The 26,122-nt window shown below is 45.9% G+C and overlaps 1 protein-coding gene across 1 annotated transcript in view; it reads right to left on the minus strand.

Annotated features, from left to right (window-relative positions):
- The window catches only part of LVRN (laeverin), a 135,110-nt gene extending 109,847 nt beyond the window's left edge, over positions 1–25,263 (minus strand). Inside the window, exon 1 of the mRNA XM_083151622.1 lies at positions 24,364–25,263. Within this exon, the coding sequence (XP_083007748.1) occupies positions 24,364–25,046 (683 nt within the window). The 5' untranslated portion in view covers positions 25,047–25,263. The remainder of the gene's footprint in view (positions 1–24,363) is intronic.
- Positions 25,264–26,122: the final 859 nt, after the last annotated feature.

Genomic DNA, 26,122 nt, shown 5'->3' on the forward strand with positions numbered 1-26,122 from the left:
GAACATTTTCCCTATAGGATACCATGGGACCCGCTAATTCCGACCCCCACCCAGTTCAACGGCTGCCAGTTCCCCCTTCGGCATCACTAAAGCTCGAGGTTGATCTCAGTCGAACCCAAATAGCTGGGCCTTCAATCTGATACCAGGTTGGATCCATATGGGTTAATTGGTTCCAGGCATATTGAGGTTAAACCTTTTTTTTCATTTCTTAGATGTAATTTCATGACTGTTTATGTTCTTTGAGGGCAGATTTCTCTGGAACCAAACAGCCCAGTTTCACAGGACCAAAATCATTCGAAGCCAACTCAAAAGTTCTTCAATATGATACTGGTCTCATGTAAATGGATCAGTTGGTTCCGAAGATATAGCTGGTTGGTTAAAGGGGGGTAGGGAGAGGGGAGTGGTTGTCTCTCGCCCTCACACCAGAAAATGCAGGGACTAGGCTGGTGTATAAGGGGTTAGCCTGGGAATGTCCCTGCATGATCCTGGGACCATATTCCTGGGTAAATACCTGCATTTTCTGTTGTGAAAGGGGTATTATTTCAAACAGCCGTGACCTGCAGTGCTCTGAATACAGCCGGGCAGCCCCCTGCTCTCTGCCCAGCTGTCAATGACTGTCACCCCTGCAGCTTCCACTCCAATTCTTCTCCCCACTTTCACCTCAGCCCGCCACCCTTTAATCATGTGGTGCCGGCGCCCGGCGTGCTCCCCCGACGTCACGCACAACAACAGCGCGCACAATATTTCAAATGTCCACTCGGCTAGAGGGGAGGACACCAGGAGGGGAGTGGGAGCGTGCTCTGCGCTGCGCTTTGCTCCTCTCCCCATAGAAGCAGCTGCACCGCTCTCCATCTCTCCCTGCAGGAGCAGCGAAGGCTCATATAAAAATTTACAGTAAGTGGCACTTTTGGGGACATTGCTTAAGGGATGCTACAAGTGGCGGTATGTGGGGGCATTACGCATAATGTGTGGCTTAATGTGTAAGGGGCATTACGATGTGCAGCATCATGTGTAAGGGGCATTATGTGTGCAGCATCATGTGTAAGGGGCATTATGTGTGCAGCATCATGTGTAATGGGTACTATGGTGCGCGGCATCATGTGTAATGGGTACTATGGTGTGCGGCATCATGTGTAATGGGTACTATGGTGTGCAGCATCATGTGTAATGGGTACTATGGTGTGCGGCATCATGTGTAATGGGTACTATGGTGCCATCAAGCAAGAACCCTCTAGCAATGAGCATGTAGGTAAGCAGCACTTATGTGGCAAATATGTAATGGGCATTACGGTTTGTTATATAGTATGTAATGGGCATCATGATGTGTGGCACAATGTGTAATGGGCATTATGGTGTGTGGCCTTATGTGTAATTGGCATTACAGCGTGTGGCTTTATGTGTAATGGGTATTACGGAGTTTGCTAAAATGTGTAATGGGCATTACTGTGTATGGTCTAAAGTGTAATACCACACCCCTTTTTGCGATGCCACGCCTCCTTCCCATGAGGCCACGCCCCCTTTCTGCCGCACAAAGGTCCCCCTACTATTATGTCTACATCTGGGACCAATCATTACTATAATTCTAGATTCGCCTATGGCTGGATGGCTTTGTCAGGATGGTGCTGCTAACCGGCCAAAGATACAGAGTGTGAGGTGCTGGCGGCAGAGTTTGCGATGCCCTGTGATCTTTTGGCACCCGCCAGCTACACCCTCGCTACGCCCCTGCTCATGTGTAAATGTATAAATACCACTTGAATGTCACAAGCACCATGGAGCACAGCAGTAAAAGGGACCAACCATTTGAAAATGAAACTGACCCAGCGAAATTAGGAGTGTTAGGAGGAAAGAGAGGTAACATGGGATGTCCCTCCTCTACCAATGCATTTAGAAAACTACCTTCAATACTATTTAAAAAAAAAAGGCATTTTCTGTAACTTATTGTTTTTCTTCTGCATCGATTCAAACCTAATAATTATATGATCTTACAATAGTACCCAATACTATATGAATTTTGAACATACATTCCCATGGAAGGGATTAGTGGGACAATAAATCAGTCTGTGTATAGATAACATCTGTCATAAATTCCCCAGTCTTTTAAATTCACGGAATCCTTCAACAATTGTACAAGACAGCAGTGTAAATGTTTATTTTATGATATGCAAAGAAACCTCTGATATTGAAAGATCCTTCTTTATGCCACAATGTAATAAAGTTTTAAACTAAAATGTGAAGATTACATTCTATACAGCTGCGTTCCGTGAGAATAAAACACTGCCTACTTTCAGTTGTATTAATGATATACTGTGCAATAATCCATAGTTAATGGCTTATGGGACTAAAACTCTACAAGGTGTAAAGTCATTAGCTCACAAAGAATTATGTTAGCAATCATGGTACAATCTTAAAATTATAGCTCTGGACAAAAAAAAAAAAAAAAGGAAAGAATGAAAGAATAATACAAAATAAAGAGATTGAGTGCAGACACAGCAGCTGGTACTTTAGGAGTGCTCAGGGCAGATGATACAAATGCGGGCACTGCTGTGCATTATTCAGAGATCTGGGGAGGACTAAAGCTCCACTTTGTCCTTGGTACAAAATGTACACTCAAATGTATCTTTTTAATATAATGACACTAAAGTGTTTTTAATGATCTTTTATGTTCCATTCAAAATATGTATGTACAGTAGATGTGACAGTTAGTAATGATGGTACCTGGACACCAGCTAGGTGCATAGGCAAATCTAGAATTATGGTAATGGGTGGTCCCAGATGTAGACATTACAGAAGGGGGACCTTTGCGGCTATGCCGCGCGGCAAAAAGGGGGCGTGACCTCATGGGAAGGAGGCGTGGCATCACAAAAAGGGGTGTGGTATTACACTTTAGACCATACACAGTAATGCCCATTACACATTTTAGCAAACTCCGTAATACCCATTACACATAAAGCCACACGCCGTAATGCCAATTACACATAAGGCCACACACCATAATGCCCATTACACATTGTGCCACACATCATGATGCCCATTACATACTATATAACAAACCGTAATGCCCATTACATATTTGCCACTTACCTACATGCTCATTGCTAGGGGGTTCTTGCTTCATGGCACCATAGTACCCATTACACATGATGCCGCACACCATAGTACCCATTACACATGATGCTGCACACCATAGTACCCATTATACATGATGCCACACACCATAGTACCCATTACACATGATGCCACGCACCATAGTACCCATTACACATGATGCTGCACACATAATGCCCCTTACACATGATGCTGCACACATAATGCCCCTTACACATGATGCTGCACACCGTAATGCCCCTTACACATTAAGCCACACATTATGCGTAATGCCCCCACATACCGCCACTTGTAGCGTCCCTTAAGCAATGCCCCCAAAAGTGCCACTTACTGTAAATTTTTATATGAGCCTTCGGTGCACGCCGGGCGCCGGCACCGGCACCACATGATTAAAGGGTGGCGGGCTGAGGTGAAAGCGGGGAGAAGAATTGGAGCAGAAGCTGCAGGGGTGACAGTCATTGACAGCTGGGCAGAGAGCGGGGGGCTGCCCGGCTGTATTCAGAGCACTGCAGGTCACGGCTGTTTGAAATAATACCCCTTTCACAACAGAAAATGCAGGTATTTACCCAGGAATATGGTCCCAGGATCATGCAGGGACACCCCCGGACCACCCCCTAGATTCGCCTATGCATCCAGCATGTATTCATTGTCCAGACTCCAGTCTCTATTCAGCGAATACTCATCATCCAGTTTCTAGTCTCTATTTAGCAAGTATTCATTATCCAGACTGTAGCTGCTATTCAGCAAATACTCATCATCCAGATTCCAGGCGAAATCCAGCGAGAAAACGTCATCCACATTCCACTGATTGTCAGCGTGTACCCGTTATGTGGATATTGGTCAGATGCTGCTGCCTGGCGTCCTGTGCTTCTAAGATGCTACCAGTATACAGACATTTCCACTATCTATCACTGCTATGCTACTAAGCTGCTTTCCGTCTCTAGGGGTACATATCATCAGTTCGATGTTAGCTGCTTAGTCACTCTTCAGTCTCCAGTTGACTGCCACCTAGTCGATGTGTGTGGTTACTCTGTTTATCCGGTTCCAGCCTCCAGCTACACATTCTGTCATCCCTGAATTCAGCCTTCAGCTACCCATTCCGGCAGCCCTGTATTCAGCCTTTAATAATATATTCCGGGATCTCACCATTTTGCCTTCCAGCTTCCCCCGATTCTAATACTTGTTTGGTATCCCCATACAAAGTCTTCCACTGACCTTCCAGTATCCCCAGATTCTGATCACTAGTATCCTGTCAGCATTCCAAACTCTGCCTCTAGTTCCATTCTGGCATCCCTGGATCCAGTCAGTTTGTTGTGCTAACGCCATCCCAGATATCAGATATTGGGCGAGATTCAGCAAACTGAAAATGCCGTAAAAACCCAGTTTTCGGGGTTTTTACCGCATTTTCATATGCAGCGGGGGGTTACGCCAGTTCCTATTTGGCGTAACCCCATGGAAGCCTATGGGCTTCCCTTCGCGTCCCCTGCTGCCCCGCGCGCCCCCCCGCCGATCCGCGCCGCACCCCCCTTACCTGTGTCTGGGCAGCCTCCTGCTGTGCTGCCCGGACCAGTGATTTCCTCCTGCCTGCTCCACTCCAGCCGTGTAAGGGTTCCGGCAGGGAGGGGGGGGACCCGGTGCACATCGCTGGGCATCGCTTTTGCGTTAATAATCGCATATGTTACTGCATATGCGATTATTAACTATGCGAATGTCGGCGATGTGCACCGGGTATTATTGCTGAATCTCGCCCATTGTATTTACCTCAGCTCACAACAGTCAAGACCGAGTTCACAATTCCACATTCATGACACTGGACTTGCTATGTGCATCAGGTGGGTGCCAGAAACAAGGTCCTCTGGGTCACCTTTCTCCAATGCAATTCACCTGCAGAGCGTGAAGCAGGCTGATTGGGAGGGGGCATCCTAAATATAGAGGTCTGCTTTAATAGAGTGACATGCAAGGTAAACACGGGTACAATATAAAAAGGCGACGTCTCAGGTCCAAAGTGCGGTGCGAACAACTGCTAACATGGGTAGAAACTGGCTGACCCAGGATTTAAGTCTCAAAGGTTTAGAACAGACGCCCCATGAATAGCTGAGAGTCAAAAAGTCATAAACAGATGTCTATATATATGTTGCAAGTTACAGAATTGCGTAAAGAACACATCAAACTAAAGATAGAACATAAAAGAAACTAGATGGTAGTTCATATTATCTAATGCAGAGAGATGAGGAGCTTTGAAATATATATTAAAAGCAACAATAGGAAGACATAGTTCTCAATAAAATTATTTGTCAATAGTGGAGTAACTAACTGTAAACAAGAAGATGGAGGTGTGTGTGATGTCAGCTGCCTGCCCCCATGCATGTCCGTCACGGCTCCATTAGCACAGCTCTATTATAATGAGAACACCTAGTACTTGCGTATTCAGCTGTGAAAAAATATCTGGAGACCTATTGTGGTAACTCTGTGGTAACTCTGACTGTGGAATAATTGTTGGTGCCAGATGGGGTGGTCAGAGTAAATCAGAAACTCCTGGGATTTTCATGCACATCAGTCTTTAGGGTTTACTGAGAATAACATCCAGAGCGGCAGTTCTGTGGGTGAAATTGTTTAATGGGAGAATAGTTCTAGCTGTCAGGAAGATGACAAGAACTCAAATAACTATGGGCCTTATTCTAGTTCTTTCTGACAAAATCCTTCTTAGATGGACAAAACCATGTGCATTGCAGATGGGGCAGATGTTACTTGCGCAGAGAGAATTCGATTTGGGTGGGGTTTTACTTTAAAGTGAGATCTATATTGCAGTGTAAAAATAAAGCAGCCAGTATTTACCCTGCACAGAAACAAAATAACTCATCCAAATCTAATTCTCTCTGCATATTTTACATGGGTCAGTAATGACTCCCTATATAGTCTGTGTGTGTACAGACGAGGGAGCGGATCCCCGCCGGGTTCCCGCGGCCACTGATATGGGTGGTCGCATGGATCGAATAGGTTGTACGCGGCTTTACTCTTTCTTACTGGCCTCCTAGTTATACTGTACAACCCAGTGGCATAACTAGAAATCGGGCTCCCCCTGTCAAGAACATTTGTGGTGCCCCCCCCCTCATATATATATATATATATATATATATATATGCCACAGCCCCTCCCTAAGAGAAAGAGCATGTAGCTTACTTGTCAGTGCAGCTACAGCTGGGGCCGAGATTTGGGGATGCCTAGTTGATGGGTCTCCTGAAGGCCAGGGAATAGGGGCAGGCTGCACACTAGGGCCGGGTGGGGGTTGCACCATTAACTGCTGCTGCTGTGTTCTCCCCCTCCATCCTCTCCTCCTCCTCCCCTCCTGGCAAGTTCCCACCATGCCATGCACCTTATGCCATCCTGTAATACCTATAGCAACGGCCCCCAACCTGCAAGAAGGAGGATGCGCAGCAGCAGGGAAGCACCGGGCAGTAGAAGTGCAGTCCACACTTGCATCCTCCACAGATGTCCAGCTGCTGCCGGCAGCACTTACTATCAGGCCAAGCATTTTTTAAGGTTGTCCCACAGACCCTGCTGGTGCTGGCTCCCCAAGCCACCATGGGGTCTGCAGCCCCATTGCTACGCCACTGATACAACTCCCTTGTCTAACAACCGCAATCATTCACTTGATGCTTCTATCAGTGACTATCTTTTGTCTATCAGTAGTTTTAGTCTTTGTTCACGTGCAACTCATAGATAACACAATCTTAATACACAAAATACTTATGAATGAAAAACGGGTTTTTCATTTTGATAAATATGTTTAAGTGACAGCGGCGTAGCTACGTTTTGGGCGCCCCCTCCCGTTAGGGGGGGCGCCCCCTCCCCCCGCCGCCGCCCTTCCAAGCACGCCGCCCCTGCAAACCCCCCCCCAATCCCCCGCAGCCTTACCTATCTCGCTAGTCCCGGCGGCTCCGTTCATCTGCTGAGGACCACCACAAAATGGCTGCCCCCATTCAGCAGACAGTTTCAGAGAACTGTGTGCTATATGGGGGCAACCATTTTTTGGTGGTCCTCAGCAGAAGAACGGAGCCGCCTGGACCAGCGGGATAAGTAAGTCTGCGGGGGATTGGGGGGGGGTGTAACTATAGCACAGCAGCCCCCGGCGATCCCACATGCACAGCGCCCCCCGCGGTGGCGGGGGCTGCGGTGCTATAGTTACGCCGCTGTTAAGTGATCTATTTAATTTAGTACATTTACAGTTGCTGTATTTTATCATAGTTCTCTGTTTATAAGAAAAAAATTGTGTTTCTTTACCAAAGTCACAATAAGTAATTATGGAGTTAAACAAAGGTAAATCCTCTGACGTGCATAAGTTATGTGCACAGAAAATGCATTAGGCTTCATGAAGAATCAGATTATGTGCTCAGATTTTCTTGCAATCAGAAGCAAACTGAAAAGATTCGGCCTGTCTGATATTTAGTCTTTCCAACCTGCCTCTTAACTTGCCATGCACAGTGTGAAATGCTTCTAGCTAAAAAAAGCAGAATGGCATTCCCATCAATTGCATCATTTTCAACTATTTAAAATGGCATTTATTGGAACTGTATAAGCTTAAAACATATCATTACACTGGGAAGTGATTTCCTTCATATTATTCGGAGTGAAGCTTCAGCTTCATAATGAAACAATTATTGTTCAGGAGCCTCTGACTGCTGGTAAATAAGTGTGGAGTTTTTAAATCATACCAAATGCTCCAGGTTAGTGTTTTGAGAATATCAATGACTGTCACCTCTGACTCAGTAGCTGCTTCCAACAAGAAGACTGCACCTTACAGGTGAACACATAGCAGTGAAATACTTATTACTGAGATGTTGTGTATTGTTACAAAGAATCACAGAGAGAGATGGCCGCTGGCGGGGGCTGGCCATAGAATCGCCAGCCCCTGCAAGGGAGAGGCCGGCTCCATCTGTACAGTGGAAAAGATGAAGTCTTGGTCTTTATTTTGTAGCAGGGAAACAGCATACCAGGTAATCAGCATAAGCAAGGATGGTTACAGCATTGCAGCATACAGGTGGTAATGCCGGGGACCGAGCCTGTGGCCGGGTCCTGAGCCTCTGGTGAAGTCCTGATGGCTGTGCGCTGCCAGGGTTGCGCCGGCGTCAGGGTCCAGTGCCGCGTCCTCTTCCGACTCCTCCGTGCACCTCCTGCACGGAGGTGGTGCACATGCCGGAGCTGTGGCATCGCGCTCGTCCCGGCCAGGTGGGGGGTGGTCACCGTGCTGTCAGTAGCTGTGCTGCCAGGTCCTCCCTATTTCTTCTTTCCCTCCGTCCACAGGGCACCCTCTCTCCGGGGGCCGGGGATATAAGCTCCGGTGGATGGGACCATCCCCGGCCCCGACCGGAAACATAAGCATTAGGGTACAGGTAGAAGGTCACACAGCAATGGGTTGGTCGATATATTACATGTGTTTTTGAAGTTTGTTATCTTGATACATGGGCTCAAATGTAATCGGTTGTGAGAATCAGAGTGAGAGATTTTGGGAGAGTTTTTCCCATATTTTTTTTTAAGTGGCAATCGTTTACCGTAAAAACCAGGTTGATTTTGCCATGTAATTTATTGCCACTTTAAAAAATGGGAAAACTCACCCAAAATATCTCATTTTGGTTCTCACACCCTATTACATTTGGCCCATGGCCTGTCAAATATACAGTAAACAATTATTTTAATATATGCACAGTATGTTCAATTTGGCTAGTTCCATGGGGCAAATTTATGATTTTGGATGGAAGGGCGTGGAGCTGTGGCTGGAAGTCACTGAGGGCCTTATTTTGGTTCATTCTTTCTGACAAAATCCTTCTTAGATGGACAAAACCATGTGCACTGCAGGGGGGGCAGATGTAACATGTGCAGAGAGAATTAGATTTGGGTGAGTAATTTTGTTTCTGTGCAGGGAAAATACTGACTGCTTTATTTTTACACTGCAATATAGATCTCACTTTGAAGTAAAACCCCACCCAAATCTAATTCTCTCTGCACAAGTTACATCTGCCCCACCTGCAGTGCACATGGTTTTGCCCATCTAAGAAGGATTTTGTCAGAAAGAAAGAACCAAAATAAGGCCCTGAGTCTGCCTGTTTCCACACCTAGAACCACCCAGCATTGTTTTGTACATGTTTATGGCTTGGCAACGTTCTTCCTAAGGTTGTGCTTGGTGGAGCTACAAAGTAAAGCTCCATCACCAGTGTGCATTGTGCCATTGAACATTTGGCTTTCCCAACAACCACATCGTGGGGAGGCTGAGATTTTGATACTGGGCATTAATAAGGGTTTTCAGGTTCCTTTTTTTTTTTTTTTAGCATGTGCTGTCAGGTTCACCCAGAAATTTGAAATCATGTGTGACATATTGTACTGGAGAAGGTGATTGAAGGAGTTTGGGTTGCATGGCTGTCCATTTCCTTTATCTACACTGGTACACTGCTACACTGGTACTTTTTCATTGTAAAGCATTGTACCAAAGAGGGTTCTAGGAAAATATAGGCCAATTCTGTATCCTTCTTATTATGCGCATAAATCAATAAATGGCATGATAACGCCAATGTGGTTCATTAATTCTAGGACAGTGCTGTGGATCTGGTTAATTCACTGCGTCTGGAGTGCTGTTGGATAAGATTGATGGAGAGTCTAGATTTCGGCTGTCTTTGCTTATTCTGGTGCCACTGCCATTTTTCAAACCATTTAGCACTTTTCTACACTTGTGCTCAGTGGCTGGTGCTGGTGAGTCTGGGGTATTGCACTACCTCAATGAGTTTCTTTAAATCAGTCCAGTGCATTCTCCTGACTGTGCTTTGGGTTTGTGCATTGTTTGGAACTTATGGTTCAATATGCACACAAATAAATAGAAGGTCCAGTAACATGCATTCACAGAAGCAGAGCTTGGCTGCGGGCTGTGGCAGCAGTGATGTACGCCATCTGTGCCCCGCCGCAGCAATCTGCCTGTGCCCCGCCGCAGCAGTCCGTCTGCCTGTGCCCCGCCGCAGCCGTCCATCCATCTGCCTGTGTCCCCGACTCCCTCTGCTGCACTCAGCCACCTACAGGTTGTGTGCTACTGTGCATGCCATCTTCTGTACTGCTCGTGCACCCTGGCCGCTTGGTCGGCCGTCTGTACTACAGCCCGGCGGCGAAGCACAGTCTGTAGGCAGCCGAGTGTGGCAGTGGGACCACGTAGAACAGGTGGACTGTGCAGTAGGTGTGTGTGTTCCCAGCAGATGGGGTGGTGCCTAGCCCTCCCACCACTGCCGCTAAGTCACTGCTGCAGCTGCCCACAGCCCCATTGTTGGGTGAGTTCCTCCTTGCACCCTCCCACACATGTGTGTTCCGCAGCTACACTTTTATGTTCTACTGTATATGTGTGTTTGTGAATATGTATATTATAGTGCTATGAGATATATATATATATATATATATCAAGAGGAATGCCAGATTTGTATTTAACATGATATATATACATATAGTGTTTCCTTTATCCTGTATTTTGGATTAGAGGATAGAGGGTATGGGTAACAGGACCAGGGACCAGGACAAGACCCCCGGACCGCCAGACCGGACATCAAACTCTGCATTTTGGAGCTTGTAGCCCCCTCCCGGACGGGACACCCACTGGACTGGACACTACAAGCTCCGGACTGCAGATTTTGATGTCCGGTCCGGCGGTCCGGGGTATGGTCCGGGTCTGGTTTTTACATAGTCCCGAGTATGGGTCCAGGAGAAAGGGGGCCCAAAATAGCAGTGTAACGGGCCCCAAGATTTCTGTTGCCAGCCCTGAGGGTGGCACCTGTAGTAGAGAACAGGTGTTGATCTATCTATATCCACACCTATTGACAGCAGTTGAGGGTATTTCTAAAAATATCAAATAAAATCAAATTTGAGGCCAACTCCTGTTGCATGTTGTATTTATAAGTTAGATTTTTCTCTACTGAACATTGAAGACTTTTGAACGCTGCATTATCAAATGTTTTTATAGATACGGCCATGACTGCACCACCATGTACAATAGAAAATACAGATTTTCAAATAAATGCCTAGGTTTCTCCATAGCATTTACTAGTAAATGTGAAATAATATTTGGTTTTAAAGATCAGGGACATTAATGTACAATAGCTTAGAAAATCGGAAAAATACATTTGCAGTAGATTGCTACATTTGTAAGTAAAAAGCTTGAAAATGAAGGATAGTTTATGGGCACTCTAAGGATCGAGCGATAGTGAGAGTGTAGAAAATTATACAGCAAGCTTCACAACCATTTCCATTCAGCTTTTATTAATGCAGAGCTACTTTTTCCCCATAAATTTCTGAAGTCTCCAGATACGGCATTCTTATTGCACGTGACAGCTCTTTAACAGTATAGAACCAAATAGAATGGGAAATAAATGTGTTGATTTTTTTTACACCTGTTGCTAGATTAATTTATTCATAAGAGACCAATTAATAAGCAATGTATAAAGAGATGTCTGCACAGCTATGCAGTTCCTATTATTTTTTATGAAAGTGATTATATCATGAGCTTAGAACTGCCATCCATATTCCTCCTTTGTTGTTCTTTAGCTCTTTTATTCCTTTTAATTTTATTTTGAACACCCTGCCAGAGAGGTCATATTAGTATTTTATTGGCTTTAAATATCCAGAAATTACATTATCATATCCTCTATTTATTAATCTAGACACAAGACTGTGAATTTTCTTTGGCGTCACTGGAGCTCAAGGCTAAAGAATACTATTACATTGTGATATAAAATAAGCTAAAGCTCTGCAAAAAAAATATATAAACGTCCCTAAATTAAAGTTATTAGCCCAAACTTATCAACTCTACAAGGGATGTGCAATAAGTTACCGGATGCCCACAAAAGTATTTTTGAACATTACATGTTTTCAAAGAATTCACCAGAGAAGTCTATGCAAAGGTGCGTATGCTGTAAACCAGTGGGAGAGCCAACTCAAGTACTCAAAAGCTACCAACAGTTAACATTTTCCAGGTCTCCTCACAGAATCACAAGTGAAGTTAGCTCCACCTTTGGATCTTTGAAAAAGTACCAGTGAGTAATGAGTGCATCTGTACATCTGCTGGGTGGGCTGGAAATGTGAACTGCTGGTAGCTCTCGAGGACTGGAGTTGGCTACCCCTGCTCTAAACACTTGGTGAAATAGCTGGACCTGTACATCTTCGACGCATCTTGTGTTTGATTTGTGGAAACATGAAGAAGTCTATGGGGTCAATATTTTTGCTCTTTTCATTTAAAGAAACTACATTAAAATTATATTTTAAGTTAATTCTCTTCTCATCATATAAAAATAGTAGTACAAAATGTTTTTTTGGGTTTTTTTTAACCTTTTTTTTCTTGCATTCTATGCATTTTAAGATTAGAATTGTGCCTACTTCCTAGGCAATGTAGGTAACAGTTTCTTTCTTTCCTACTTTACTTACAACCTGCAAGCATTGTTCACACTATGCCTGTAACATATATAATGATATCTAGAGAAAAGAAGACGAGTTCCGCACTAGCCAAAGAATTTAATAGAAATGACTAAAATGTGCCCAATAACATAGGGGATCCATTTCCAGAGTACAGTAAGTCACTTTGCCGGTGCACTACAGAGTTTGTAAATTCCCTTTGTGGCACATTATTTACGGAGTAAATTGAAGAAACTAGTAGGCAATAGTAAACGGTAACTTTTAATTTTGTTATTATTAAAATAATTTGAAGTAAAGATCCCAACTCACTATAATTTTGTATATATGTATGCATAAAATAAACCTAATTTCTTGAAAATTGTTTCATGTGTTTTTATTTTAGTTCATAAAGGGTAAAGCTAGTGATAGTCCATCATTGGCAAGGGTGAAAATATCAATATTTATTATTTATTTATTACGTTTCATATATAGCGCATACATATTCTGCAGCGCTTTACAGAGAATATTTTTTGAAAACTCACATCAGTTCCTGCCCCAGTGGAGCTTACAATCTATGGCATAACACTACAGCAGCCGTGGAAAATCACTACAGCAGCGAAGGAATATCACTACAGCAGCCATGGAATATCACTACAGCAGCCAATGTAATATCACTACAGCATCCATGGAATATCACTACAGCAGCCATGAAATATCACTACAGCAGCTGTGGAATATCACTACAGCAGCCATGGAATATCACTACAGCAGCCATGGAATATCACTACAGCAGCCAATGTAATATCACTACAGCAGCCATGGAATATCACTACAGCAGCCATGAAATATCACTACAGCAGCTGTGGAATATCACTACAGCAGCCATGCAATATCACTACAGCAGCCATGCAATATCAATACAGCAGCCATGGAATATCACTAGAGCAGCCATGGAATATCATTACAGCAGCCATGGAATATCACTACAGCAGCCATGCAATATCACTACAGCAGCCATGGAATATCACTACAGCCGCCAAGGAATATCACTACAGCAGCCATGGAATATCACTACAGCAGCCATGGAATATCAATACAGCAGCCATGGAATATCACTACAGCAGCCATGGAATATCACTACAGCAGCCATGCAATATCACAGTGGCGTAACTATAGCAACGCAGCCCCCGCGGTCGCAGGGGGGCACTGTGCATTTGGGGGCGCTGGGGGGGCTGCAGTGCTATAGTAATCCCCCCGCCCCCCATCCCCCGCCTGCTTACCTGTCCGCGCGTCCCGGCTCCCCTCCTGGCTTCAATCAATGCTATGGAGACGGACCACGATAAAATGGCTGCCCCATAAAGCAGACTGTTCTCTGAAACTGTCTGCGGTATGGGGGCGGCCATTTTATCGTGGTCCGTCTGCATAGAATTTATTAAAGCCAGGAGGGGAGCCGTGACGCGCGGACAGGTAAGCATGCGGCAATGGGGGGGAGGGGGCACAGGGGGGCAGGCACAGGGGGGCGGACGGACGGGCGGGGGGGCGCCCCCCCATTAACGGCGGGGGGGCGCCCCAAACAAAGCTACGCCGCTGCAATATCACTACAGAAGCCATGCAATATCACTACAGAAGCCATGCAATATCACTGCAGCAGCCATGGAATATCACTAGAGCAGCCATGGAATATCACTACAGCAGCCATGCAATATAATTACAGCAGCTATGCAATATCACTACAGCAGCCATGGAATATCACTACAGCAGCCAAGGAATATCACTACAGCAGCCATGTAATATCACTACAGCAGCCATGGAATATCACTACAGCAGCCATGAAATATCACTACAGCAGCCATGCAATATCACTACAGCAGCCATGCAATATCAATACAGCAGCCATGGAATATCACTACAGCAGCCATGCAATATCATTACAGCACCTATGCAATATCACTACAGCAGCCATGGAATATCACTACAGCAGCCATGCAATATCACTACAGCAGCCATGGAATATCACTACAGCCGCCAAGGAATATCACTACAGCGGCCATGGAATATCACTACAGCAGCCATGGAATATCACTACAGCAGCCATGCAATATAATGACAGCAGCTATGCAATATCACTACAGCCGCCAAGGAATATCACTACAGCGGCCATGGAATATCACTACAGCAGCCATGGAATATCACTACAGCAGCCATGGAATATCACTACAGCAGCCATGGAATATCACTACAGCAGCCATGCAATATCACTACAGCAGCCATGGAATATCACTACAGCAGCCATGGAATATCACTACAGCAGCCATGGAATATCACTACAGCGGCCATGGAATATCACTACAGCAGCCATGGAATATCACTACAGCAGCCATGCAATATAATGACAGCAGCTATGCAATATCACTACAGCCGCCAAGGAATATCACTACAGCGGCCATGGAATATCACTACAGCAGCCGTGGAATATCACTACAGCAGCCATGGAATATCACTACAGCAGCCATGGAATATCACTACAGCAGCCATGGAATATCACTACAGCAGCCATGCAATATCAATACAGCAGCCATGCATTGAACACTGCATGAACACTATGAACACTGGCTGCACACACACTGTGGCTGCAGCAGTTGGCTCCGGCCGTGCACTGCTACCCTCTCTGTGGCTGCATACCAGCCAGATTTCCCATACACACGGCATGGGCTACACTGCACCAGGCTTCAGGACTGAGACTGAGCATAATATAACATAATTATAACCTGCCCTGCTCGCTTCTCTCCCCACTGCTTGTAATAATTATGTGGGTGAGGTTATGTAGGGGCTGGCTGGCAACTTTCAGTCTGGGCGGCAAATGGTATGAAGTGCCCATGGATTTTCTACCAGCCCATCATGCATATCCCCCTTACTGTCCACTCCAGTATTTGCGAGTATTTGCAAACCCTGCACGCTGCTAAAATTTACACTATAATGCCACAATGTAATGCCCTTTAACATAATGCCACACACCATAGTGCCCATTTAACATAATGCCACACACTGTAATTCCCATTAAACATAATGTCACACCGTAATGCCCATTACACATAATGCCACATACCGTAATGAACAATACAAATGCCACATACCGTAATGCCCATTACACATAATACCACACACTGTAATGCCCATTAAACATAATGCCACACACTATAGCTGCCCCACTGCCTCCAACTCACTGCCTCCGCCGCAGGGTGAGTCATCCGCTAGTAGCATAGCGGAAAGCTATTGACTACCCCACGGCGTATGATGGATAGTGAAAAATATAGTACAATCTGTCAGTGCTCAAATACAGGTATTTGAAGGGGCTGCCGAGCCGAAGTCGTCTACACTAACAATAGATAGTTTGCAATATAAGTAATAATGGCTGCGCGCTCACCTTGAGGGTGTCTGGACCAAGTGGGCCAGCAGTTTTGTCGGGAGTGGATGATGAAAATATATAATGGGATTTGGACAAATGAAACCGGACTAATATCTGATTCAACGTGAGTGATACTGTATTAATTGGCCACTAGATGGCACTGATTAATTAACATATATGCAAATGACAGTGTGCATAGTGAATACTTTTTAGAAAGAACAAATGCCAAGTGGGGAGTTTCTTAGGGGGATAAGTCTCCGGGACATAACCCACCAAGCAATAATGGAGAGTGGCAGTGCACAGGGGAATTGTGTTACAGGGAGGTGGCGTCCCGACTCCCTGTAGTACACAAAACCCCTGGTAGTACCTCAGTGTACAGTCAAGTACAGTGGACCGGCTCCTGGCATGGTCCCACGCTGTATGATTGGTCCCTCGGTGCCGCTTCCCACTGCCGGTGCTTCGCAGGCATGCCACAGTGTTTCCTCACAGAGCTGCCACACAGCGACAGTCAGTTTCCCGGCGTGCGCCGTATGATGACATCACCGGGCGCCGTCCACGTTGTGGAGCTCCGTGTGCTGTAGTCTGTGTGGGTGCTGGGGCTTCTAGGCTTGCAGGGGGCAATGTCACTATGCAGAATAGCGGTGATAATGTCCTCCAACACTTGATGGATAGCATCATTGGCGGATTCAGGGGGGGGGCACATGGGCCCCCCTGTCATTATTTTGTAGCTGAGGACCAGGGCTTTCCAACAAGCCCAGCCCCGTGTCTCTAGCCCCCTGGGAAGCGGAGATATCACCTGGAAAAGCTATTACGTTTTTCCCCAAAGTATATGGGACCCGTTAATTCTGACCCCCACCTGGTTCCGACAGCTGCCAGTTCCTCCCCTGGCATCAAAGAAGCTTGTGGTTGATATCATTCAATTCCAAATCGCTGGGCCTTCAATATGATACCAGGCTGGTCCATATCGGTCAATAGGTTCCAGAGATATTGTGGATAAACCAATTTTTTTATTTTTCAAATGTAAATTCATAGCTGGTCATGTTCTTTGAGGGCAGATTACTCTGGAACCAAACCTTCCAGTTTCACTGGACCAAAATCATTCAAAGCCAACTCAAAAGTTCTTCAATATGATACTTGTCTCATGTAAATGGGTCAATTGGTTCCGAAGATACAGTATAACCGGTTAAATGAGATAACTGGTTAAAGGGGGGGTGGGGGTGGTTTTCTCTCCCCCTCACACCAGAAAATGCAGGGACTAGGCTGGTGTAAAAGGGGCCAACCTGGGAATGCATTTTCTGGTGTGAAAGGGGTATTACAGTATTTCAAATAGCCGGGACCTGAATACAGCCAGGCTCTGCCACTGTCAGTGGCTATCACTTCTGCCTGGTGGCGGCTGTCCCCATTTACCGCGAGCGTGTATTCCCCCTTGGCAATGAGCATGTAATCCCACATGGCAACAAGCATGGAACCTCTGGCAATGAGCATGGAACCCTTGGCAATGAGCATGTAAATAACAGCACTTATGTAGCATAATTTTTAATAGGCATTATGGTGTTTGGCATAATACATAATGGACATAATGGCGTGTAACTTAACGTGTAATGGACATTATGGTGTAAATGTTTGCGAGCCTTTGATGGACAATGTCCCTGTTTATGAAGCGTATTGGGAATTTTGGCTTAATCTGTGTGGCATTATGTGAATTCTGGCTCAATCCGTGTGACATTATGTGAATTCTGGCTCAATGCGTGTGCATTATGTGAATTTTGGCTCAATCCTAGTGGCATTATGTGAATTTTGGCTCAATCCGTGTGGCATTTTTTGAATTTGGCTCAATCTGTGTGGCATTATGTGAATTTTGACACAATCCATGTGGCATTATGTGAATTTTGGCTCAATCCATGTGTTATTATGTGAATTTTGGCTCAATCCGTGTGGCATTATGTGAATTTTGGCTCAATCCATGTGGCATTATGTGAGTTTTGGCTCATTCCATTTGGCATCATGTGTAGGGGCAAGTATAGTGGGGTCTAGTATTTTGTTGCATAATGTGTAGAAGTTGTATATTGTGTGGTACACTACACTCAAGGACACGCCCCCTGTTGAGTGGCAACACCCCCTTTTCCGCACAACTACATCCTTCACTTTTGTCGCCATGGTGGGCCTGCGTACTTTAAATGCCAGGGCCTATTTTTAATCCCATTCCCACCCTCTCTCTGCCGCTCTCTTAGCATGTACACTGGCATTACTAACACCGCCCCTCCCCCCCTAAACCCTCTTTTATCATGGTACCCCCTCTGTCATTTCATCCTGGATCCACCCCTGGATAGCATTAGGCCCCGCCTTGCTTTTAGTGGGTGGGGTCATATATCAAAGGGGCCCACCGGGGAATCCCCCAGTTCCTTGCTGGGCCAGTTCGATCCTGCACCCGAATGTATCTAGGAATATCCAATACCTGCTGCAATCCCTCCTGTCCTGCTGGCAGCTACATTCCCCATAGTTTTCTATGGGGGATGTGATGCTTCCCGATGTATCAAGATCGGGCAACATTAGGTCCTGGAGCTACAGCAGTACTGTATTTGTCCCTGGGTGTGGGAGGGTACTGTATGTCTGTAAGGCTTGGAGGGGGGTTCAGAAGTATGTATATGTACTTGAGCATGGGGTTACTGTGTGTCTTAAATATGGGTGTAGGGTATGTTACGTTCAAGAGGCTGTAGTGGGGTTACAGGTGTTTTGGTGGTCATGGGGTAGGGATGGTACTACTGATGGTCTGAACTTAAAACATATGCACCAGCATTGGTGTTGCTCCCAACTAAGAGAATTGAGGCAGAATCGCAGTACAAAATTCAAGTAATTACCACACCTGCTGCCCACGAGACCCAGACATCGATGTTTGGCAATATATTGGATGGCTACACTATTTGAATTTTGCACTGTTTTTAATAAACTTATTCCCATCTCCAGAAAACATAAATATCGCATGCTCCATCTTTTATGAGATAATTATTGTTATTAAATATCCCCCTGAGTTTGGGACCTACTGTACTAAGCAATGACATTGAACTAAAGCTGAGTGATACTGTATATCAGAAAGGATGTATATGATGTCAGCCAGTCACATGATCAGAGTACTGAAGTGATAAATGAAAGCCTGTCTGGGCCTTATTCTGGTTCACACGCAAAACTGCAAAATTCGCAGCTTTTTGTGTGCTTTAAACACTGCCCACCACCTGCATGAACCCCGCCCCTCCCCCCTCGCACGCTGATTCCCCCCGCACGCGGGTGAATGGATGTTTAGCATAAACATCCAATCGCAGCTTGCATGGGGGAGGAAATCAGTCGATGGTCGCTCTGGTGTCTTAGATCTGCGGGCTCCCTGTACGGGAAGAAAGCGGGCAGCTGACATCCGGTGACGCCAGATGCCCGCTCGCCTCACTCGCATCACCTGCTCAGTAACATGGGAACGCCCAGTGTTTTCATGAGAACATCCATGAAACGCTGGGCGTTCCCAAGGGAGCAGCCTGTCGCCGCCACCCCACGCCCCCGCCTGCACTGCTATGTGCGAATGGGATGGCGAATAACCAATTCCCTGTGCCCACTCGCACCAAGCGTCTGCACATGAGCATACGCTAAACATCAGAATCCTCCCCTCTATGTATGATACATTCTGCGTATGTATTATCCATTTACATATTGTTTATCCTTCTACCATTATTTTTATATAACATCCATGTGCTTTCAATAATTGACCATGCTGAGTGACACAAAGACTGTTTATGATGTTAGCCAATCTCATGATCAAAACAAACTGCGCTTAAAAAAACAGCTTTTATTTAAAACATATAATTGGTAAGTAATTACTGGCCCGCATAAAAAATACTAAACCCAATATAGACACAATTAATAAATCACTAAAAATATAACATAGCAGTTTGTGGCCATTGGCATTTATAATGCACTGCATGCAGGTTTGGAGGGGGTTTATCAATCCGGGAATCACCGGTTCCAACACTAACTCAACAGTCAGAATTCAATGTTCCGACTTTCAAGTGTCTGAAAGTGTCAAGTGTCTGAAAGTCAGTGGATCACGAAAACGGGCACAAATTATTGGAAAACGACGGCGGATTCAACAATCTACGGGCGTTTCTCTACAAAACAGTTTTGTCTCTAAGAGATGAAACTACCAGCTTTCAATGCTATCGGAAAGGGCAGCATTGAATAGGTGAGTGCCGGTATTTCCCCAAAATGATTACCGCCCATAGGGGTGCCGGACGGCTCCCCGACAGTCGGGATTCCGACAGTCAGTACTCCGACGTCGGAATCCCGACTGCTCCCTCGTGGGGGTCCACAACCCCCATAGAGGGAGAATAAAATAGGTGGCGAGCTGCGCCGTGGCCGCAGCGTGGTGAGCACAGCGAGCCCGCAAGGTTCTTCATTGCGCTCCCTTACGCTGTGCAGTCGGGATTCCGACGTCTGACTAATGACTGTCGGAATCCCGACTGTCAGACTATTATACCACACCAGCCCATAGTGTTGTTGGTAAGTTGGATCTGTCAGTTGTTGTTAATAAACATCCATACTATGTCCAGAACTGTCCCATGGTATTAGTACAGTCAGTACATCCAGATGTTAGAGAGTTATTACATAATTGCTGCATTCAGATGTACAGGAAATATTATACTTGCTGTTGGAATCAGTTTAGCTTATTTATTCGTCCCCCTTATGTGATTCACTCATAGGCACGCCCCCCGGGTGATTAGCACTCCACTCCGCCTAATCAAGAGCCCGTACTGGTAGGTGAAGTTTGTGGTCCGGTTGGCACCAGAAATTTTTTATGAATGATCTCAGTGCAATGCATTTCTTCAACTAAAAGGTCAGCTGCTTCCTCAGAAAGTAGTCAGAGCAAATAACTCCATCAGGAGTACGATAGGTAATGGGTTCTAATACCAGGTACTGTATGACACTTTGCAAAGTGTATGTTTTTTAAATTTTTAATAAACAGGGAGTTCCATCTAAGGGGAACTAGAGGGGAAGTCGGCCACGGAAGTGATAGTAATGGCTATCAATTAACTGATTGAAACAGCTGAAACAGTGACCGGAACAGTTAATTGAATGTTGTTGCAGGGGAAGAGAGGTGCTCTCTTCAGAGCAGGAGCCTGGTGACTGCTCTGCACTTTGCCCCTGTCTATGATGCAAACTTTTTAATATACAACTGTTAATGAACGTATGAAAGGACTGTAACAGATATGCATTAAGAAACAGCTGAGTGATCCAGGTTTATTGTTTGACAAATGAGAACTAATGTTACAAGAAGCAATAGCTTTTACCATCATACTGTTTTAACATAAGCCTCAATAATACTCAGAATGAGTAGCTTGGTTAGTAAGAGAATGTACTATATAACACTGATGCTGAGAGACATACAATATTCTGGCTGCAATTCAAAATCTACACTATAAGCTCAAATGGATAGAGAAACCATGCATTACAGATGTACCTCAGCATTTACATTTCCTCATATAAGCTACTGTATAATCATTTCAAAGTATAAAGAATGTTCTTAAAGTTTTTATGTCCTTCAAAGAACTTTATTATATTGACTGTGTCAATGCCCTGCTGCTACTTTTCCTTTCACTTGCTAACCTTAGCACATGGCACAGAGCTGGCTCAGTTTGCAATTTATATAAGAAGAGAACTGTATTAGATCACAGAGTAGCAAAATCAACCACTCTTTTGGATTATACTGAATGAATAAATAAACTAATTAACACAGGGTTGCCTACCCTCCCGAAATAGCTGGGAGGCTCCTGAAATTCTGGGTCCTCTAGGCCCCCCGGAAAGATGGGCAACTCTCCCGGATAAGATTTTTAGGGTAGGCAATTTCCCTGTGTCCAGACCTCCCATGGAGAGCACATACACATGCAGAGATTTGTGCTAAGCAATTTTACTTAAGCAAAAAAAAAGGCAGGATAGTGGACACATCTCGTTCACTATATCTCATTCTGTACACACAGAGAGATGTGCAGTCACTTGCTAATCAATTTTACTAGATTTTGACTGCATGCACTGAATTAGTTAATAGGCGATAGCGACCTACGTGACCCCGCATTGTAATCGCTCGGGGCATACACACGGAGCGATCTGTGCTTAGAAAAGAGCCCAAAATCGCTCCGTGTGTATGCCCCTTTAGCCTTTTATTATTTAGGATCACAGAAACGTACCACAGTTAAATCAAAAGAAAATTCATACACAGACCCCTCAATTACATTATCTACGGCATTAACCCTTTCAGGTCCAACATCTAGTCAGGCTCCGCTCAAAAGCCCTAGCAGCAGATCCAATGGGGAGCCGCTTTAAAATAAGAACATTAACATCGTTCAACATACAATGTAAACCATTTTTTTATATATATTTTTTTTTTAAATTACAATTAATTTAAACTAGACTGTTTGTATTGCAAAAGGGTTAAAGAATCTATTTAAGAAACAGTGGTAACCCCTTTATCTGGATTTCTTTTTTAGGGCTGGAGAAAAGGGTTGCCAGTACTTTTCCTATATTTATTTTTGGTTTTAGACCCAATTATTATAATTACTTATAGCAGCTTATGTATGCCTTGGAGAGTGATAAAGTGTAAAGAGAAAAAGGGGCCTATGTACTAAAACTTGGAGAGATAAAGTTGATAAAGTTCTAATTAACCAGCCCCAATTGTCAATTTTCAAAACCAGCCTGTAATGTAGCAATTAGGAGTTGATCAGCTGGTACCTTGGTACCATCAGCATTTTTTGTTTAGTATCACTGTGTGATACAAACAAAAATGCAGCTGATATTCATCAATATGTACATCTCCAATGAGGTCCAGTGCAGTCTCCCCCCTCAGTGGTGTCCGGCAGTGCCCTCTGCTCTCCTGCTGGCAGCCCTAGGCCAGAGAGGGCTTCTATTTCATGCGTAAGAAATCTCCAGTCTACAACACAATGCCATCTATAGTTGGCAAGAGTGGTAAAGGGGCAAACAACAGTTAATGAACATTGAAAGGATGACATAACTCCTTTAGTGCTTAGCGGGGCCCTTAATCTCCAACAACTGCATCTCTCTCCAATGCTTTGTACATAGGCCCCCAAAGTATCATCTTGTTGCATGAATAATTACATCCATATACAGGAACGGAGCCTGTCCCTGAAATGTGTTAGAAATAAAGTGAGTTGTTAACTCAGGGCCTGTCATGTGTGCAGTGGTGTAAGTTTGTCCCAGTTGCCCGGAGGCAAGATAAATATTGCTGCCCCCCCTCCCCACACACATATTCCCAGGATTACAACCTGTGACCTATCTCACTGGAGACAGACACTTTACTGATAGAACTCTGCTCCTGCCTGTAAGTATGCAGATTCTGACTATGTATAACTGTTAGTGCAAAACCATTACTATTAGGCAGAGCTATGTAGTGCAGTCACTTCATATAGCTAGAATTGCATGCTTCCTATGCAGGAGTAAGGTGTCTGCATCTAGTGTAACAGGGCGTGACACTTGCAAAAATTATGTTTAGAATAAAGACAGTATGACGTGCATTGTCCTGCTAGGAGGGGGAGTCGGCCACAGAAGCAATATTAACTGATTCAAACTAGCAGGGGAGGAGAGGTGACCCCTTTTTTAGTAGGAGTAAAGGTTTGGGTAAATTGGGTAGATAAGCCGTCCCATATAAACTTACATGGTCTGCTTTTTAAGGCAAAGCTGGAGAACTGCAGCCGATATGTCCAACATCTGCTGCAGTACTCCCTTGATACATGTACTGTGGTTTTGGGTGATAGCCAGCTAATATTTGTTGATAAATCATTGAGAAATCTCTAATTTCTCTTTCAGTTCTCATATTCTCCTGCTATGTGGTCCCATATTCCCCCTGATATATGATCACATCTTTCCCCTGCTATGTGGTTATACAGCTGGTGGCAATAGAACAGTAGTGGAACCCCTTGCTCAGGTGGGGACTAAGTGAAAACCGGAATCGGACCAGAACCCCGGAATGGGGGGTACCTGTCCAGGGGGTGTCCATTCTGGGGGGGGGGGGGGGTGACAGCTGTCACAGGCATCCTCCCAGACAAGACTCCCCTAGGACAAGACCCCCCTCCCCCGGACGGGATACCCCCCTCGACCAGACACTGCAAGCTCCAGACTGCAGATTTTGATTTCCGGTCCGGTTTTTACATAGTCCCTAGATAAAGTGGGGAGAAAGTAACCACCAATCAGCACCTGTCATTTTTCAGGCTGTGCTAGAGAAATTATGACAGAAGCTAATTGGTTGGTACTTTATCTCTCTCCAAGATAAACCCACCCCTCAATTCCTAATTTCCTATTATCTCCTATAATGGTGGTGGTGGTGGGGGGGGTTGTTGTCACAGTGCGTGCAGCTGGCAGGGATAGCAGGCGACATGGGGGCCAGTGGTACTTACTTGCCTGTGTTATAGTCCTCGTATTTCACTATGAACAGTCCTGAGTATGTGTAGTCATCGCACAGGACGCCCTGGTAGTGCAGTTCCAGCACGTACAGGTGTCCTGCCAGCAGCGGCCGCTCCAGCTCCAGCACCAGGTACTGATGGGGCTCGGAGTACCACAGGTGGGCAATGCCAATGCTCTGCTGCTCTTCTGGTTCCCCCCCGTACAGGTCCTCTCCTCCGCCTGGTGCCCGATTCCTCCTTCCCAGCGGTGCCAGCTGTGCCCGGGACACGTTCAGATTGTAGCTGTGCAGCAGTAGCACGTCCGTCCCGTCCTCACAGCTGACGGTGATGTTCACCTGCCCCGAGAGCTGGTAGTTGTCCTCCTCATCCGGCTCCATCCTCGGCCACAGCTCCAGCTCATAGTGCAGGGGCACCAGGCTCAGGGGTAGCCGAGCGTTGTCCCAGATGCCAGGGCGCCCAGTGCCCCCCGGGGGGAGGGTGGACAGGTACGGGGCACTGGTGGCGTTGAGTGTGGCAGTGCTGATGGCAGAGTGCCCCTCTCCGGGCTCCTCTACTGTAGTCCTGGCATACAGGGCACCCAGCACTACCAGTGCCAGCAGCAGGGCAGCCAGGAGCAGTGCCAGCAGCGCAGCTGACATCCTGCTCAGGTAGAAGCCGGAGGAAGCCTTGGGTCCCATGCTGCAGAGTCAGGGGCACCCCAGCCTGGCTGCTGCCTGTGTGCAGGAGCTGTGTCCTGGGCTCCGCTCTCCACACGGAGTGCTGCTGGGTGTGTCACAGGGTGACAGGGGAGGGTGCACAGGAATGCTCCATGGATATTTGGGTGGGTGGATAATAATGCAAAAGGAGGGAACCAGATAGGAGTACGAAGAAAGTGAGAAGCATTCATATATTTATATATGTGCGTATGGAACTCCCAGACCTCATGCATTGCGCAATCACACGCACAGGAGACAGGAGAATATACAGGGGTAGGGAGGGGGGAGAAGTGAGGATGAAACAAACCGCAGCAGCCAAAAGTGAGATCACAAGCATATGACCCCAAGTTACACTCACATAGCTTCCCAGGCAGACTGGAATCCTTATTGTATGTTAATAAACTACATTTTAGAACATCTGTCCAGTTTCTGGCTGGGACATGAAGGGCCCACTAAGGGAATGTACTAGTGCCGCATTGGTTTGCAATAACCATCAGAAAATGCATGGTGTGGACCCCTTCATAAATACAGTAAATATTACCAGCAGTGACTCCTACCTGGGCATTGGAAGAAGGCTGCTGCGATACCATTTCTCCGCCCGGGTGCCGGACGGGTTCCCGACAGTCGGGATCCTGACAGTCGTTTACCCGACGTCGGGATCCCGACTGTCAAAACGCAGACAGCCGGCACCTTTTCCCTTGTGGGGGTCCACGACCCCCATAGAGGGAGAATAGAATAGGTGGCTCGCGTAGCAAGCCACCGTGCCCGCAGCGTGGCGAGTGCAGCGAGCCCGCAAGGGGCTTTTTTGCGCTCGCCATGCTGTCTGACTCCGGGCAGTCGGGATCCCAACGTCGGGATAATGACTGTCGGGATCCTGGCTGTCGGAGTCCCGTACCACACCCTCTCCGCCCTACAGGATCCCAGCACCAGTACAATGCTGTTGACAGGTATCGGGCCCGGCACATGCGTAGTATTGGCGATGGTACTGCACTCATTGGAACCAGTGCAGTCTTACAGAATGCATCTGGCTTGGCTAAAGTAGCAGATTTTACCTGGAA

This window comes from Crinia signifera, chromosome 1 (assembly GCF_055691185.1).
Source record: "Crinia signifera chromosome 1, ASM5569118v1, whole genome shotgun sequence".
NCBI classification, from domain to species: domain Eukaryota; kingdom Metazoa; phylum Chordata; class Amphibia; order Anura; family Myobatrachidae; genus Crinia; species Crinia signifera.